Source organism: Lucilia cuprina, chromosome 2, assembly GCF_022045245.1.
Source record: "Lucilia cuprina isolate Lc7/37 chromosome 2, ASM2204524v1, whole genome shotgun sequence".
Taxonomy (NCBI): domain Eukaryota; kingdom Metazoa; phylum Arthropoda; class Insecta; order Diptera; family Calliphoridae; genus Lucilia; species Lucilia cuprina.
In genome coordinates this window covers 59,856,207-59,876,162 of record NC_060950.1, presented here as the reverse complement: position 1 = coordinate 59,876,162, position 19,956 = coordinate 59,856,207, and the positions used below count along the sequence as shown (strand labels likewise).

General features: G+C 33.4%; 1 protein-coding gene across 2 annotated transcripts in view; it reads right to left on the bottom strand.

The window, feature by feature from the left end:
• Positions 1-6,424: 6,424 nt before the first annotated feature.
• Positions 6,425-19,956, bottom strand: part of LOC111683868 (transcriptional regulator ATRX-like) — a 22,976-nt gene continuing 9,444 nt past the window's right edge. Inside the window, exons 2-16 of one of the 2 annotated variants that reach the window (XM_023445989.2) lie at positions 19,383-19,545; positions 18,170-19,278; positions 17,902-18,095; positions 17,677-17,814; positions 17,396-17,571; positions 16,654-16,830; positions 16,542-16,592; positions 16,259-16,479; positions 16,095-16,189; positions 13,161-13,456; positions 12,964-13,085; positions 12,668-12,904; positions 12,497-12,596; positions 6,673-9,311; positions 6,425-6,599 (exon numbers count right to left, since the gene is read on the bottom strand). In XM_023445989.2, coding sequence (XP_023301757.2) covers positions 6,488-6,599; positions 6,673-9,311; positions 12,497-12,596; positions 12,668-12,904; positions 12,964-13,085; positions 13,161-13,456; positions 16,095-16,189; positions 16,259-16,479; positions 16,542-16,592; positions 16,654-16,830; positions 17,396-17,571; positions 17,677-17,814; positions 17,902-18,095; positions 18,170-19,278; positions 19,383-19,545 — 5,830 coding nt within the window. In that variant the 3' untranslated portion in view covers positions 6,425-6,487. The remainder of the gene's footprint in view (positions 6,600-6,672; positions 9,312-12,496; positions 12,597-12,667; positions 12,905-12,963; positions 13,086-13,160; positions 13,457-16,094; positions 16,190-16,258; positions 16,480-16,541; positions 16,593-16,653; positions 16,831-17,395; positions 17,572-17,676; positions 17,815-17,901; positions 18,096-18,169; positions 19,279-19,382; positions 19,546-19,956) is intronic. The other variant, XM_023445990.2, reaches the window with a different exon arrangement.

The window sequence follows — 19,956 nt, the reverse complement described above, 5'->3', positions numbered from 1 at the left end:
GATCTTGTGCACGATAAAAACCTATATAGAACTTTAAGTTGGAAGTGTAGAAATCGGATGGCATACATTTTTTTCCGGATTTCATCGTTCTAGGGTGTGTACTACAACAACAAACTTTTTTTTTTACAAAAAAGTTACTATAGCCGTATATATAAAATGATATATAACTGCTATCGGACGATCTTGTGCACGATAAAAACCTATATAGAACTTTAAGTTGGAAGTGTAGAAACCGGATGGCATACATTTTTTCCGGATTTCATCGTTCTAGGGTGTGTACTACAACAACAAACTTTTTTTTTACAAAAAATGTAACTATGGCCGTATATATAAAATGATATATAACTGCTATCGGACGATCTTGTGCACGATAAAAACCTATATAGAACTTTAAGTTGGAAGTGTAGAAATGGGATGACATACATTTTTTTTCGGATTTCATCGTTCTAGGGTGTGTACTACAACAACAAACTTTTTTTTTACAAAAAATGTAACTATGGCCGTATATATAAAATGATATATAACTGCTATCGGACGATCTTGTGCACGATAAAAACCTATATAGAACTTTAAGTCAGAAGGGTAGAAATCGGATGATATACATTTTTTTCCGGATTTCATCGTTCTAGGGTGTGTACTACAACAACAAACTTTTTTTTACAAAAAATGTAACTATGGCCGTATATATAAAATGATATATAACTGCTATCGGACGATCTTGTGCACGATAAAAACCTATATAGAACTTTAAGTCAGAAGTGTAGAAATCGGATGATATACATTTTTTTCCGGATTTCATCGTTCTAGGGTGTGTACTACAACAACAAACTTTTTTTTTACAAAAAATGTTACTATAGCCGTATATATAAAATGATATATAACTGCTATCGGACGATCTTGTGCACGATAAAAACCTATATAGAACTTTAAGTTGGAAGTGTAGAAATCGGATGGCATACATTTTTTTCCGGATTTCATCGTTCTAGGGTGTGTACTACAACAACAAACTTTTTTTTTACAAAAAATGTAACTATGGCCGTATATATAAAATGATATATAACTGCTATCGGACGATCTTGTGCACGATAAAAACCTATATAGAACTTTAAGTTGGAAGTGTAGAAATGGATGGACATACATTTTTTTTCGGATTTCATCGTTCTAGGGTGTGTACTACAACAACAAACTTTTTTTTTACAAAAAATGTTACTATGGCCGTATATATAAAATGATATATAACTGCTATCGGACGATCTTGTGCACGATAAAAACCTATATAGAACTTTAAGTCAGAAGTGTAGAAATCGGATGACATACATTTTTTTCCGGATTTCATCGTTCTAGGGTGTGTACTACAACAACAAACTTTTTTTTTACAAAAAATGTTACTATAGCCGTATATATAAAATGATATATAACTGCTATCGGACGATCTTGTGCACGATAAAAACCTATATAGAACTTTAAGTTGGAAGTGTAGAAATCGGATGGCATACATTTTTTTCCGGATTTCATCGTTCTAGGGTGTGTACTACAACAACAAACTTTTTTTTTACAAAAAATGTTACTATGGCCGTATATATAAAATGATATATAACTGCTATCGGACGATCTTGTGCACGATAAAAACCTATATAGAACTTTAAGTTGGAAGTGTAGAAATCGGATGGCATAATTTTTTTCCGGATTTCATCGTTCTAGGGTGTGTACTACAACAACAAACTTTTTTTTTACAAAAAATGTTACTATAGCCGTATATATAAAATGATATATAACTGCTATCGGACGATCTTGTGCACGATAAAAACCTATATAGAACTTTAAGTTGGAAGTGTAGAAATCGGATGGCATACATTTTTTTCCGGATTTCATCGTTCTAGGTGTGTGTACTACAACAACAAACTTTTTTTTACAAAAAATGTTACTATGGCCGTATATATAAAATGATATATAACTGCTATCGGACGATCTTGTGCACGATAAAAACCTATATAGAACTTTAAGTTGGAAGTGTAGAAATCGGATGGCATACATTTTTTTCCGGATTTCATCGTTCTAGGGTGTGTACTACAACAACAAACTTTTTTTTTACAAAAAATGTTACTATGGCGTATATATAAAATGATATATAACTGCTATCGGACGATCTTGTGCACGATAAAAACCTATATAGAACTTTAAGTTGGAAGTGTAGAAATCGGATGGCATACATTTTTTTCCGGATCGTTCTAGGGTGTGTACTACAACAACAAACTTTTTTTTTACAAAAAATGTAACTATGGCCGTATATATAAAATGATATATAACTGCTATCGGACGATCTTGTGCACGATAAAAACCTATATAGAACTTTAAGTTGGAAGTGTAGAAATGGGATGACATACATTTTTTTCCGGATTTCATCGTTCTAGGGTGTGTACTACAACAACAAACTTTTTTTTTACAAAAAATGTTACTATGGCCGTATATATAAAATGATATATAACTGCTATCGGACGATCTTGTGCACGATAAAAACCTATATAGAACTTTAAGTTGGAAGTGTAGAAATCGGATGACATACATTTTTCCGGATTTCATCGTTCTAGGGTGTGTACTACAACAACAAACTTTTTTTTACAAAAAATGTTACTATGCCGTATATATAAAATGATATATAACTGCTATCGGACGATCTTGTGCACGATAAAAACCTATATAGAACTTTAAGTTGGAAGTGTAGAAATCGGATGGCATACATTTTTTCCGGATTTCATCGTTCTAGGGTGTGTACTACAACAACAAACTTTTTTTTACAAAAAATGTTACTATAGCCGTATATATAAAATGATATATAACTGCTATCGGACGATCTTGTGCACGATAAAAACCTATATAGAACTTTAAGTTGGAAGTGTAGAAATCGGATGGCATACATTTTTTTCCGGATTTCATCGTTCTAGGGTGTGTACTACAACAACAAACTTTTTTTTACAAAAAATGTTACTATAGCCGTATATATAAAATGATATATAACTGCTATCGGACGATCTTGTGCACGATAAAAAACCTATATAGAACTACAACAAAAAAACTTTTTTTTTACAAAAATGTTTATTATCCGGTATATATAATGATTTATAACTGCTATCGGACGATCTTGTGCATGATAAAAACCTATATAGAACTTTTAATTGGAAGTGTAGAAATCGGAGGCATACATTTTTTTCCGGATTTCATCGTTCTAGGGTGTGTACTTCCCAACAAAAACAACTTTTTTTTACCAACTTAAAGTTCTATATAGGTTTTTTATCGTGCACAAGATCGTCCGATAGCAGTTATATATCATTTTATATATACGGCCATAGTAACATTTTTTGTAAAAAAAAGTTTGTTGTTGTAGTACACACCCTAGAACGATGAAATCCGGAAAAATGTATGCCATCCGATTTCTACACTTCCAACTTAAAGTTCTATATAGGTTTTATCGTGCACAAGATCGTCCGATAGCAGTTATATATCATTTTATATATACGGCCATAGTAACATTTTTTGTAAAAAAAGTTTGTTGTAGTACACACCCTAGAACGATGAAATCCGGAAAAAAATGTATGCCATCCGATTTCTACACTTCCAACTTAAAGTTCTATATAGGTTTTTATCGTGCACAAGATCGTCCGATAGCAGTTATATATCATTTTATATATACGGCCATAGTAACATTTTTTGTAAAAAAAAAGTTTGTTGTTGTAGTACACACCCTAGAACGATGAAATCCGGAAAAAATGTATGTCATCCGATTTCTACACTTCCAACTTAAAGTTCTATATAGGTTTTTATCGTGCACAAGATCGTCCGATAGCAGTTATATATCATTTTATATATACGGCCATAGTTACATTTTTTGTAAAAAAAAAGTTTGTTGTTGTAGTACACACCCTAGAACGATGAAATCCGGAAAAAAATGTATGCCATCCGATTTCTACACTTCCAACTTAAAGTTCTATATAGGTTTTTATCGTGCACAAGATCGTCCGATAGCAGTTAGTTATATATCATTTTATATATACGGCTATAGTAACTTTTTTGTAAAAAAAAAGTTTGTTGTTGTAGTACACACCCTAGAACGATGAAATCCGGAAAAAAAATGTATGCCATCCGATTTCTACACTTCCAACTTAAAGTTCTATATAGGTTTTTATCGTGCACAAGATCGTCCGATAGCACTTATATATCATTTTATATATATGACCATAGTAACATTTTTTGAATGTTTTTTATTAAAAGGCATTCTGTAACGATATAATCCCAATTATATTTATATTTTATCAGATTTGTTCCTTTCCACATTTATACACATATTTTAATTGATCAAAAATATTATTTTTACTGTAAATCATGAAAATCAATTTTTTTGATTTTTTTCCACGTGCTTAAACACATATTGAAAATGTAAATAATGAAAACGAGTTTTTGCGTCTTTTCCACGTGCAGAAACACATATTTGTAAACAAAAATAACTCACCACACCAAAAAAAATGTTTATTTTGATAAAACAGCTGTTACGGTTTGTTTTTCGTCGGGTTGTTTTATTTATGTGCATACATTTTCCTATTTTTCGACTTTTTCCGACTTTTCAACTTTTTTCGACTTTTTCCGACTATTTTCGACTTTTTCCGACCAGAGTAAAAAGTTTATAAGTTGCCAGAAGCGTAAATTTATAATATTGCCATTTAACATTATATTATTATTATTTATTATTATTATTATTAATAAAAAAATTTTATTTATATTTTTTCTATTTGTTGCAATTTTTTGAGTTTTTTTCGACTTCTTTCTTTTTTCGACTATTTTCGACTCTATCCGACTTTTCGACTTTTTTCGACTCTTTCCGACTTTTCGACTTTTATTTACAAAGTCGACTTTTCGACTTTTTTCATAGACGATAGTCGAGTTATCGACTTTTTTGGAACAAAAGAGTCGACTTCGACTTTTTTTCGACAAAAAGTCGATTGTTCGATTATTCGATTTATAGAACCCTACAATTAACCATCAATAACTTTATTAAGCATTTATGAATAACGAGTCGTAATTCAGGTCTGAGTTGGGGAACAACTCTCGCGTCATCGCGATTATTTCTTAAACGCGTTCAGGCTTGTGTTTGTTACCTGGCTTTCGACAGTTTTGCGTCTCGCTCGCACTGGTGTAATGTATTACTTCATATAACTGTTTAAAGTTATGTGTTGTCTACATTAACCTCGTGCTTTCGTATTACCTCAAGTGAGGTTATGTTTTATTGGTGGAGACCATAGAATACTCAAACGTTTTTAACTGGTGGAGACCATAAAATACTCACGATATAACCTGGTGGAGACCATAAAATACTCACGATATAACCTGGACGAGACCATTTAAACTCAAATATATACTGGTGGAGACCATTAATACTTTTGATGAAATCAGGTCCGGATGCTCCAACTTCCTATATGAAGGTATAGGTCGGTTGGTGGGGTTTTCTCTGGACAAACGTGTGATAACCTGGCAATATGAGTGCTTGATGCACCGCCATCCTAATCAAAACCCAAAAAAAAAAAAATTATGAATAACAAGATACTTGACGTAATGTACTTGACAGTAGGTGCTACACTCCGACTCTTGATTGTGTTATAGCAGTAGTTAATAGGGAGTTTCTCCCATATTTATAAATGCTTTATAAAGTTATTGATAGTTTATTGTTGTTGTTGTTGTAGCAGCGACACATTTAAAGTCAGTGTGTCTGGGTTGACAATCCTTGGTCGTTGTTCATTGAACTCCGAGTCGTTCCGGTGCGAAGAACCGATTGCCGTGGGAACGATAGTTTATTGTAGGAATTTTGTATGGAAAATGTTTGTAATAAACCTAAAATAAGCTATTAATATCTTTATGAATACAGGGGAAAATTTTTACCCAATAAATTAATCAAACCGAAAAAGAGAATCGGAATCTAATGTCGCCCCGAGATAGACAAACGATAAAGGGTATTTTTTTAAGATTTTATTTACCATTAATCATCATGCATTCTGGTTAATAACTTAAATTTTTTTTCCTGTTTTCATTAATTTAATTTTTGTTTATCGTTATAAAAAGAAATTGTTATATTACGTTTGCAATTATAACAATAATAATGAAACTTAAATATATTAAGTTAAAAGTATATGTATATTGTATTAAAATATTTATGTATATAACAAAGTAATTATTTATTATTTAAATAATAAACATTTAGCTATATATAAATAAGATTTTATAGTGTGTTAATTAGTAAATCTAAGTTTTAAAACAGTACACAACTAAAAATTTAGTTTTTTATTATTATTTGTAAAAAAAGTAAATAATATTAATAAAAGTTCCTTTTGCCATTAGCGTTTAATAATTTATGGGGGTTTTCTGTTAATATAAACTTATGTTTTAATTCAATAACTTAAAATTTTTAATAATAAACTATAAATTATGTTGATTAAGATAAGATTTATTGTTTCAACCTTTTTGTTTCAATAGTTTTATCTTTGGACAAAGGATCTGTGGATTTACGTTTTATTGCAGTTTGGGTGGGAACTTTGGTAACGGTAGTACCACCGCCGCTGTAGAAAAACATATGTAAAATGATAAAATTGAAATTAGTTTTGAGTTTTTTTTTAACTTTTTCGTACTCACCTTTTTGTGGGTGCTCCTATTGCTAATTTTTTATCATTGATATTCGTTTCGATTATGTAGACACCACCCGTTCCAGCCGGATTTTGTTTAGTATCCACTGGTCTTATATTAACTGTATTCCTAATAGCATTTACCGCATTAGCTGAAGTTGAAGCTGCTGACGTGGTTGCTGTTTGTGTGGTGGTGGGTAAACGTTTTTGCATTTGAGCTAAAGTTTTTGATACTGAAGGCTGATTGTTGTTGCTGTTGTTGTTTCCTAGGGTCGTTGACGTGCTTTGTTTTGTCAATGTTATAGAATTTGTGGATTGTGTTGTGGGTGTGTTGATTTTGGTAATTGATGCCTTTGATATGGTAGCCATGGTAGAGGGATATTGAGAAATTGACTTAACACTGCTGATAATGGGTAATTTATTACTGCTGGTAACCGTTAAAGAGGGAGATGATGTTAGAGCCGGCATTTTATTGCCAGCCGTGTTGACATTGGGGGAATTACGTTTAACGACCCTTTTGAAAGTGGCAAGCGAGGGAACATTAGCAGAATTGTTTGCTGTATTTGCATTTTTCTGATTTGAAGTATTATCCGAGCTGTTGCTGTTGTTACCACCAGCACTACTTAAACGTGTTATATTCGATTTGACTACGGCAGCAGCATTTTGTTTGGCTAGCGTGGAGATTTGTGAAGTAGTTGTTAAAGATTTCGTTGCCATATTGGGATTTTTCATAGCAGTTTTAACATTTGTTATAGTTAAGCCAGTTGAAGATTTTGTTGCTGTACTCGTAGAGGGTATATTAACCATAGTTGAGGCTCTATGTAATGGTGGCACTGGATTATTAGTGTTACTGCCATTTACCGGTTTTTTGCTGTTGGCCATCTTTATTCGAGCCAATAAATTACTTTGATTCGTTGCAGCGTTTGCGACGGCTGCAGCTGTGCTCGTATTAAGATTAGCTGTTGTTGTCTTAACGCTAGCGCTATTAACCGGACTGGTAGTTCTTCTTAAATTACTATTATTTTGCATAATTTTATTTATTTGCGCATTTTGACTGTTACCTGTTTTTATATTTTGATTAGTTTGTGTTTTATTTGGTGGATTCGTTTTGAGCGCTGTCAATGATATACTGGGTGATAATTCATTTAATTGTTTTGATATGCTAATGGTTCCCGGTGGTGAAGAGGTGGGTATTATTTGCATTTCTGATGTCGATTTACTAGATGATTTTGGATAAACTATACCCATATTTAAGGGGGAATTTGGTTTATTTGTATTTTTATCTATGCCTTTAGAATTCGGATACAAAATGCCCATGTTCATAGCACGATTTGAGTCTGATTGGGCAGAGGCAGTTGATTTATTGCTAGTGCTACTAGTGGTGGAAGTAGTAGAGCTGCCCGAACTGTTGCTGCCTAGATTTGTTGTAGATTTTTGATTAGACTTTTGATTTGTTGATAAAACATGCGTAGTACCAGCTGGGGTTTTCATAGTTTTAGCATTGGGAGTTGGCATTGTTTTATTTGCATTACTGCCCACTTCCTCTGCAGTAGATTTCTTTTGCTGAACTGTGGAATTTTGTTTATTTTGCGTTAAATTTTCACCGGATTGTTTAGTGTTACTAGATAAACTATTGGCATTAGCAGCTGACTGTGAAGTAGTATTAGAAGAGGAAGTTGATTCAGCTCTTCTATAACTTAATAAACTTTTAGCTCTTGCTGAAGAATTAGCTTCGGGTGAAGTCATTAATGTACTATTCGATGTAGATGGTGAGGATGATGATGATTTTGTTGTCGAAATAGTTGATTTAGATTTCTGTTGCTGCTGCGGTTGCTGTTGTTGTTGCTGTTGTGGTTCATATGTGGGAGTATTCCTTGAACTGGGTCTTTGTTGTTGAGCAAGTTGTTGCTGAGCTGGCGGCTGAGGTTGAGGACTAGGCATATACGGTGGAGGACCCGAAAATAAACCCATATTTGAACCTGCCTTTGAGCCACCCGGTAGATTTTTATTATTTGCACCACTTCCATGTTTGGAATTTTTCGATTTCGAACTATCCAAAATCGTAGACCCTGAAGAAGATAAACCAAAATCTCCCGTATAGTTATACATATTGTTATAAGTCCCTCTAAAAGATTGTTTATATTGTTCGAATGCTGACAGTACAGCCGCCGAATTGCTGGCACTTGCCACCCCACCCGTAGACATATTACTAGCTGAAGTTATTGGTAAATTCGTATTTAAGGGTGAAGTATACATAGAGGCTGAGTTTGTCATTTGCTGTAGAGCTGCACTACTGCTATTGCCTAAGCTACTGGGTAAATTTAATGCCGCTGCATTGGCTCCGAGCGTTTGCAAAGCTGTCGAACTTAAACCAAACATACTTAAGTCACCCAGAGCTGCCAAAGGATTTGCCGATACTGATGATGGCGTTGAAGCATTCGGCATTCGACCAGGTCCACCTGCGGCATTAAGACCTGGTAACGTTGAATAGGGATTCATATCGGCATAGGCTGTTCCAAGATTTTTATAATAATTATAGACATCTATGTATTGTTGAGTGTTGAGAGCAGCAGCATTTGTATTTTGACCCAATAAGGATTGCAAGAAGTTTGGTCCAAAACCTCGATTGTAATTTAAGAGATGGGACATCTGTTGGATGGTTTAATTTTTTTTGTATAGAGGAATTAAAATGAATGGGTATTAATGAGAAATATATACGATTAAGTTTACTCCAAGCAAATAAAAAACAACAAAGAAAGTAATTTTAATGATAATAATAAAAATAAAGATTTAGTTTAAAAAATGTACGATACCATTAGATAAACTGTTCACAGATATCGCTCAAAAGAAGAGTTTACGGAAAAAAAGTCTAAAAAGGTCTGACTGGTGCCTTTTACATACATGAAGATGCAATTGCCACGCCCTGTATAGAACGATGTGCAAAGGACTTTTGACGTCCTTGCTTTGACATAAGTTCGCATAAAGCATTGATTACATTCAGGAAACAAATGTAAGTCAACTTTTACATCGAGTATGTTGTCAAAGATGAACCGGTAAATCTCACATTTTAAAGCGCTGTTGTAAGTTAGTTGCCCAGTCCACGTACGCCGTCACTGAGTGGATGGTTCGTTGGAATAAAATTGAGAACATAAAAATTAAAGGAAGAATGTAGGAGAAGCGGACAGACCTAACGGACAGAGTGACGGAAGTGTAGTGAAAGTGTACACTTCAACTTCATTCCAGGATTATAGAGCATGAGTGACAGAATCTTACGGACTATAATGTTATGTAAAAGAATTTGTTGTCGAAAGACTACTTTGGAGAATCCGGTGCCGATCAGAAGTTTGGGAAAATGGATCTCTCTTCCGGCGGGGAAGATAAAATCACTATGATGCCTGCTACGGGATGGTGGTGACACGGACATATCATTAGACGGAGGACACTCACTGACTGACATTCATGTCATGATCTTAGAGCATGAGGGAAAGGTTCTAACGGACTGTTATGTGATGTGAAATCATATGTTGTTGTAAGACTCCTTTGGAGAATGTTATGTAAAAGAATTTGTTGTCGAAAGACTCCTTTGGAGAATCCGGTGCCGATCAGAAGTTTGGGAAAATAGATCTCTCATCCGGCGGAGAAGACAAAATCACTATGATGCCTGCTACGGGATGGTGGTGACACGGACATATCATTAGACGGAGGACTCTCACTGAGTGACATTCATGCCATGATCTTAGAGCATGAAGGACAGGTTATTACGGACTGTTATGTGATGTGAAAGCATATGTTGTTGAAAGACTCCTTTGTAGAATGCATTGCGATTCCGAAGTTTTGGGAAAATCGATCTATCTTCCGGTGGGAAAGATGACACCACTCTGGTGCCTGCTCACGGTCGGAGGTTAGAGTCGTCCTCTCCTACTGACGACGCCAAAGGGGACCAAAGCAGTCTTTCATTAGAAGGTCGTCCACATGGCGCAAAGGACGAAATTTTTGTTCTGCAAACCGCCGTGAAGTAGTCACCAAAAACCCCTGCACGAGATCTTTCATATGCTTACCGAACCAAAGAAGACAGGGCAAAGAACGGCACCCATAAATATCTGGCCTTTCTGGTTAAAATGTAGCAGAGAGATCCAATGTCGTTCTCGTCTAAGAAGAAGTACCTCGTCAAGAGTCATAAGCAGGACGTTGAGTCACAAACTATATTCGAAAGAATCTACGGTGCTGTTAGTGTCATCTTGGGGTGATCCTCGACAAGCAGATGATGATTTTGGCACACAAAAGGGTGTAGGGCCAGCTGCTTGTTGCAATAGTAATGAAAAGGAAGATTGTACTCTTACGTTCAAGGCCTAGGTTAAAGCTGTGGTTGGCAACAAAGCATCTTCTATAATGGTTTCATGGCCGAAGTGGCAAGGGAAACTTCAGGCTGACATGACTAGACTAATAGTAGGGTTATGAGATCGAAAGATGGGAAATACAAATTTGCTAAATCGGGAGTAGAAGATATGAGATCGAAAGACGGAAAATGAAAATTTGCTAAATCGGCAGTAGAAGACAACGAAAGGACGAATGTGTTAGCTTTAGAGGGAAGGTAGCTCGAGGTACGCAAAACCATTCGAGAGAATCCCATAATGTGAATACAACCACAAAGATCCTATGGGCTAACCCATTTGAGAGCAAGACGAGAAATCTTCTCAAAATCTGAGGTTAGTATGATGATACGTGTTCTGAGTGCACACACAGGATTACGTGTACAGCTATATACAATAGACGTGCGTATTCAGACGTATGTGAAGCATGTGGAAAGGAAACTGTCAGACAGTATGTTGGCAATGATGTTATTCCGGAAATAACATTCCTTACGAACACTGATTAGAGCACACAACAGGCCGATGGTGTTGTAGGTGTTATACTTCAGATTTGCTGTATTCATCCTTCTAGCAGCCTAATCTAAGTGGTCTCCACATTAATCTCATTAGCAACAGTTTCCATGATCGTTAATTATCAAGAACAATATCTCAGTTTCACCTCATTAAGGTTAATGAAATTTCACTAAATGCTTGGTCAAGTCCACAAAGAAATAGTAATATCTCCTTTACAATTACTATTAGCTGATATAATACCATCAAGAGCGAAACATAATACCACTTAAGGGATAGACTGCCAGAGTATAATTTGGGACAACTTTCGATGATGTTAATAATATTTAACATAGAATATCTGTTTATGACACATCAGAAAGTACACCAAAATTGCGTTTCATGAAGTTTTGGAATCTTTGGTATTGTACACAGATACACTAACAGAGTCGTTGGGATTGATTGAATAATCTGCGAGAGAGGCTTTCACCAGGCTAAGGTGACCACACTAGAGCAGCATAATTAACCACTGACGGATCAATCGTTTTATATGCAAGGAGTTGAGTATTGTTTTGACCGTTGCCTAATGAAAGTCGTCAAAAAAAGGTTCCACAAAGTTTTGCAATCTTTGGCTTTGTACACAGATATACTCATCGAGTCATAAGGCCTCCGGGCAACATAAATAATCAAACACTAATCGTTTTATATGTATTACTTATTGAGTTGAGTTAGATCAACGTTTTTAAGTTTTTTTCCGTATTTAAAAAAGTTGAAAGGAATGTATTTTAAACGAATAAAAGTTAAAATAATAAGAAATATTTTAAACAAAAAAAAAAAAAAACAATTTATATAACTTTTTCCAAACCCTTAAGATATTCACTTCCGTTAGATGTGATTAGACGAAAAAGAGTTATTATGATTTAAAACCAAGAATAATAATTATAAATAAAACAAAACTAAAAAGAAAATACTCACATTTTTACTACTACTTGGATTTTGATTGTTACTCACATCTAGACCAGAAAATGGTGATAAATAATTTGATAAATTTGAAGCATTAAACTTATTTTGTAAACTAGAATAACAAAAACACAAAAAATATTTATTGTTTTATTAACATAGTGCTAATTTGTTAGCTTTACTTACTCCTCAATATTTGGCATTTCTCTGATTTCAGAATTCATTTGTAAATCTCTTTCGTATGCCGTCCAGGCTTCATTCTTTTCCTGTTCACTTAATTCCTGTTCAACCTTATTCTCTAAAAGACTATCGTGTTCATGATATTTAAAAACTAATTCGGGGAATGTACGCAATAGTCTAGCCAATATACTGTCTTGGGGTAAAATCGGTGTAGGTCGATTATTGTTATCGGGTATGGTTAGACTAGAAGAAAGTTTAAATTTTAAAGTAAATATTTAATTTTATTTTAAAATTATAATTACGTATATAATTCCGCTAATTCCGCCATATTATAATGTCTATCAATTTGTTGTTCATCCACGACTCTAAAACTCATGGCTTGTTTTGTTACCGAACGGGAGTACACCTTTTCTTCCATGGTGCCCTTGAATTGAACAAAAAAAAAATAAACGAAATGAAAATATTTTCTTTTTTCGTTATTAAATTTCTTTTCTTTTACCATGGCTAATAGACGATATATATAGCAGCTACGTTTTTGTCCCAAACGAAATACACGAAATATATTCTGTTGATCATTCGAAGGATTCCATGATGTATCCAATATAATAACACGATTAGCACCTATCAAATTGATACCTTGACCTCCTGCTTTAGCTGAGATTAGGAATACTCTTGCTGTTTTATTCTCCACATTATTGAATTCATTGATCATAGCATGCCGTATAGATTTGGGTGTTTTACCATCTAATCTATAGTAGTCGTGACCCAGAATCCATTTAGAATTTCGATTTATTTCTAAAAAAAAAGGAAAAAAGAAGTTTTTTAAGTCAATATCAGGTGATAGTACTAATTCTAAGACCGTATTGAATTGTAAGAAAGCTCTCCCAGTGGTAGGGTTTATATCATATGCGTACCAGCCCATTCGGGAGTAGTCGATAACGAAAGGACAAATGTAATAGCATTAAAAGGAAGGAGCTCAAGGCAGTTAAACTGACAAACGCATAACCATTCGACTTAACAAAAGCTGAACTAAAAATAAGGCTGAGAGAATCCCATAAGGCCTCTTGTATGTAATGAAACAGTCAGTAGAACCATGAAGATCCTATGGTGTGAGCTTGATGAGAGCAAGACGAAAAATCTCCTCAAAATGAGCAAGTCTGAAGCTATTATTCTAAGTGGATACACAGGATTACGAGCACATCGAACGTGCGGATTCAGACGAATGTAGGGCATGTGGAGATGACAGTGAAACTCTGGACCACTTTCTTTGTTACTGCCAGGCATTCTTCAAAGTTAGATCCAAGTATCTTGGAAGTGATGTTATTCTGGAAATAACATTCCTGACCAACACTGATTGGAAGATTAGTAGGAATTACGTTCAGGAAACTGAGTTTCTGAACACTGAGAAGTAATCTTCTTATCAACATAACCTAACCTATCATAGTAAAAGTGATAAATTCGCAAGAGACATTTTATGTGTTTTTAAAAAGAGATGAGAATGCTAGAGGCGTTTTTCGCTCGTCAAAATCCATATACATAATCAATAGTGATTAGATAATAGATTACACTTGGAAGAATTATTGGATGAATTCATTTATCCATTAATCAGCAGGTGTTTGGATCCGGACATAACGATCCCTATAGACATAAACGATCACGCAGTCTCATTCATGAACTAATTCTGTATCGTATTCACACCGATCAGGGATTTAATAATTGCTTGTTCAATAGTACCTTTAACAATTTTCTGTCATACTACATATTTGAATTTTAAGGACGATTCTTCTATAATCATACCACCGATAACTCGTTTCATTGCCTTGGAAACATCAGTACAGACCTGAAAGATATTGACAGTGAAGCGCAGAGATCAATAATGCCGCAAGTTGCACTTAAAATATGTTCTCGATCATTGGCATAATAAGGGCTTAGTATAGGATTAATAATCTTCTGTCAAATTGATTGCAAATTGTCTGTTGTTTGGTTCACGGTGTAGATGGGATTGATGTGGGAACACGCTTCAATCAATTGCATCTTCACTACGGAACGAATCGAGTAATACTCCAAAGATTGTCAATTCAGCGGATACTGTATCAAGCCGAACGGTTGCAACAACTACAACGCGAAGTTGTCCTCAAAGCACCATTTATGTTAGTAGCAGAGGATGCCATAATCATTTCAAGAAATTACTTGTGAATGCTACAAGGTGACTAGTAAACAGTTTAATCCTACTTAAGGACACGATAGCTTATAGATCTGATATGATATAATTATGAAGCATAATTCGGATTTAAAACAGCTCAATATTTTAGGAATTTTTATTGTCTTTCATATAAACATGGCTTGAAGAATAGATGTTACTCTTGCCATGCTTTTTTCGATTTTAAGAGAGATCTCATTAATATAAGGATTGCGGCTATTAGGGTATCGCTTATAAAGCTCGGAGTTCACTGTCTAAGCATACAAATTATCAGGCTGAAACGGCTAAGGAATAGTTTCCATGGCGAACTGGGGGAAGTTGCGGGTCTTAACCATAGCCCATAACTAGGTTTTGTCAAGGGAATTAGTCAATTTTTTGGCTGGGATTTATAAGGAGACATAGGTTTCTTATCTAATTTATTCATTAGGGTAATGACTTTGAACATCTTGGGAAATGGGCCTCTTGCCACTCATCTGACTCAGTAATTCTTCTGGTTTTATTACCTTGGAAAATAGATCTGTTTTCACTATCCTATGTACTTATTTTTTCTTTCTTTCCTTCTTGTCTTAACCCTCGTAGTCTACTAGGTTTTGTCACTTCTTTGACTGAACTTTATAAAGGGACTTAAGAAAGGGACTCTCTCCCATTTATTCTCTATGTTATTGGCTCAGTAAATCATCTGGTTTGTATTTCCTTGGGAATTAGATCTGTTTCCACTGATCTATCCCATATACCTATCTTTTTCATTCTTTCTTTCTTGTCTTAACTTTCGTAGTCTACTAGGTTTTGTCCCTTCTTTGACTGGACTCTTTAGAGGGATGTAGATATTCTCTCTCATTTATTCTCTATACTATTGACTCAGTTAATCTTCTGGTTTGTATTCCCTAAAGAAATATATCTGTTTCCACTCATATATCCTTTGTACTTAACTTCTTCCTTCTTTCTTGTCTTTTTGTAGAGTTTTGCTTCTACGTCTTTGATTCTTCACTTTTTGAAGGAAATCACAATGGACTTTATGGTCTCCAAGTGTGTACTCTTTTAAAACTAATCCTACATAATATACTTTTCATGTTTTGAATGCTAAACTCTAGCGAGATTTCTGATCTCCTTATTCACTTTTTTGGAGATCCGAATCTATTGATAATATCTTGTTATACTTAAGGATATTACAATGGAATTTTAAGACTATCCTGTAACCAAATAAGATTTTAAATAAAAAATTTTAAAACTTACTTAATTCATTTATGATTTGAGCATCATTATCTGAAATTTTCTTAAAGAAATATTCGACAACATTTAAAACCGCCACAAAAGCAGAGAAAATTAAGCTGAAAAGAAAAATCAAATAATTAATTTGTTATAAAAGAAACGATATGATTTGAAAAAAATCATGTTACCATTTTTCGCCTTTTTCTTCACACATTTGTAAAATTTTAAACATGGTACGTAATTTATTACTAGGCATAACAGATTCCAAATCATTTTCTGTAACTAAATGACGCCACCAATCATTTGTTACCGACATTTGACCCGTTTGACTATCGTAAATATCATCCGGTTGATCATCATCGGAATTGTGACCTAATAATTTATTACGATTTTCTTTTTTATTACGTTGCTAAGGAAGAGAAGAAAAAGATAATAAGTTATTGAGGTAGAAGAATGCTACAAATAACTTACACTTATGGCATTCTTCCAAGCATCTTCTAATACTTTTGGATGAGTCCAAATCTGTGGAATAAAGTTTTATACAATTTTCTATACAATTTAAATATTTATTTATTATCTATACCTTTCTTAGACAAGTATAATCGGTTATAAGACCTTTGCCACGATAATTTTCATCACGATTTTTTATAGCATTTAAGATATGTTGATACAGATTATTCTGTACATCAGTCATGGGTATAAATAAAACATATTCGAATTTTGTTGGCAAGAATGTTTTTAAGAGTTCAGCTTCTTTGCGCTAAAATATAAAATGAAAATATTTGATTCAATTAATCTTTAAGGGCGAGTTTTTCTGATAAAGATAATCTTCATTATTTGTTTAAACCTGGTTTAATATATGTTTCGTGTTTTTCAGTTATCAGTAAAATTACTTATTATCTTAGTTTAACTGAGTGTAATTGGCCAATTAAACTCAAGTTATAAGTGAGGAAACACAACAAAAACAATAAAACAATGATTTCGGAAGAACAAAAACATAATATTTTAAGTAAATTGCAATTTTCTGATTTGTTTTGTTTCATTAACTATTGTTTTAAATGTTTAACATTTTTTCAAAATTTTCCATTTTACAAAAGTATTGTTTGCAAAAAACAGCTGTTCATTGTTTATATTTTTGAGTGAAAACTTGGCATTACTAACAAAGTTAACTGAGCTTAAATCTAAAACTGAAAAACACAATTATCGGTTAAAGTTCGCCTAAATTTGTTCTGAGTTTAATCTAACAGCAAGTTAAGCCTAGTTTAACTGAATAGTAAGAAACTCGCCCTAAGTAAGTTTAATAATGGTTTTTTTTTTCTACTAACCTGAACAAATTTCGAAAGTTTTTTATGTAAAACAAATGATCTTTGTTTCATAATTTTAATATCCATTTTACCCGAATCTTTATGTTGACCATTTTTAATGGGATTTGCATAAAGATTGGCAAATTCTTTTTCTGTACCCAAAAATAAGGGTTTTATAAAGTTAACCATACTGTAATCTGTTTAATATACAAAAATAAATGATTAATTTTAAAGTTTATCAAGAGATAGAGAGAGCGAGATAGAGAAAGTTTTTTAATTGTTTTAATAAGTTTAGCACTTACATTCTTTAAGATTGTTTTGTATGGGTGTACCCGTCAAAACAATCCGCCTTGGTGTTTCAATTTTGGCCACAGCCTTGCTAATAGCTGAATTGCTATTCTTAATAATATGACCCTCATCACAAACAACCAAATCAGCACCTTTTTTTTTAGGAAAAAAACAATAAATTAAATTACACTTTTTTGTTATAGAAATTTGTAAAGAAATCTTATGTATAACTCACTCACCAGGTGTTAAAAGATATCTATTTACAAGTAATCTTATTTCTTCTAAACGTTCCGAATTAATATTGCCACGATTTTTATATGAATGATAAAATACTAAAGTACGAAATGCTTCATAGCCAATTAGTAAACAGCCAGCACGAGCATGATTTGATAGAGACCATTCTTTAATGATACTCAACTTTTCATTGATATCACTAAGAAAACGTAAAGAAAAACAAAATTTGTTATATTTTCATGTTTATAAGAATTTAATTTCACAACAACTTACGATGTATCACTAAACGTATAGACTTTAACATTTTTCTGTCTCAACGGACCTAACCATCTGATAATTTCATCGGCCCAATTCATAACCGTACTCTTGGGACATAAAACTAAAATTTTTGTAGTTTTTAATTCCTTATAGGAGATCACAGTATGTAAAAGAGATATTAATTGTAAAGTTTTACCCAGACCCATACAATGAGCCAATATACAACCAGAACCGGGACTTTTCTTAAGAGCATCCACACCGCCATAACATGAATCGTACATAAAGCGTACACCATCAAATTGATGAGGTTTTAAATTCTTAACAATACCTGGATGTACCTTAATAAATGTCTTAGTCTCTTTTATATAGTCCAAGATTAATTCTCTATCTTTATCCACTTCGGGATGTTCTTTTAGTATCTTTTCTAACATATTATGTTTCTTTTCTAAACGTGATATACGTTCATTTTCTAATTTTTGTGCTTTAATAGTTTCTCCTGCTAATTGATCGGGCCGTAACATGGGTTTAAGTGATCTAGGCTTTTGACTAGGTTCCACATCGACGGCTTCGACATCTGAATTCGAACTGTCTGAACTTAAACTAATAAGTTCTGCATCAATTTTACTAATTTTTTTACGTTTCTCTGCCTCCAATAGCATTTTATCGAGATTTTGTGGTTTTGTATAGTTACGTATACGAAAATTATCATTTAATAATTCCATTTCGGCATTTGTGTGTGTTTCCTCATCTATACCATTATCTTCAGTTTTAACCGGCTTGTCAGCCTCAGCTAATAGTTCGTTGTTGTTTTTGTTTTCTTCATTTTCTTTATTCTTTTCCTCCTCTTCCTTATCACTGTCTAAGTCTAGTTCATCGTCATCATCATCATCATTATCCTCTATATCATTATCACTATCATCAACTTTAAAAGTTTTAAGAAATTTTTCCACTAAAGGCGATTTTGTTCCGCCCTCTTCATCTTCTTCCGAAGAGGCTTTTAACAACTCATCATCTTCTTCCTCTAATGCCTCGGAATCGGTACTTGAATCATCTAACATTTGTCGTTTTATGTCTTCATTGCAATTTCTTAAAAATTGTTGTTCCGTAATAACTTCCTCTTCAGCCTTATGGGAATAGAATAGAATTATAATTATTATTTTATAATTAAGTTTAACGCTTAGTTGGGTTTTTGATTTCTCACTACATTTATTATTTTCTACATACTCACTTCACTTTTAACCTCATCTTCTGACCCAAATTCAACATCCATAAAATCGAAACGATCATTAAGCGTTTTAGCTGGTGCTGTTTTTGTTTTACCTTTATCCGAACCTTTTGATGAACTTGCATTTGGAATTGTACGTTTAGTTAAGCCGCTAATGTTGGTTAATCTATAATATGAACAAAGTCGAAATTAAATAATAGCATAAATCTGCAATTTAATTACTTTTTATGAAATCCTCAACTGTAAACTGTCGCGTCCTTAAACTTTCTTTTTCAAACATAATTGCAATGCAAATAGGAAGCTTCTTATAGAGTTTTATGAGTCTATATGGGTGTGGGTCTTATGTTTTGGTCTTGAGATTATAGTTATTACTTACATCCGACATCTTCTATCTATCTATCTATCTATCTATCTATCTATCTATCTATCTATCTATCTATCTATCTATCTATCTATCTATCTATCTATCTATCTATCTATCTATCTATCTATATCTATCTATCTATCTATCTATCGATCTATCTATCTATCTATCTATCTATCTTTCTATCTATCTATCTATCTATCTATCTATCTA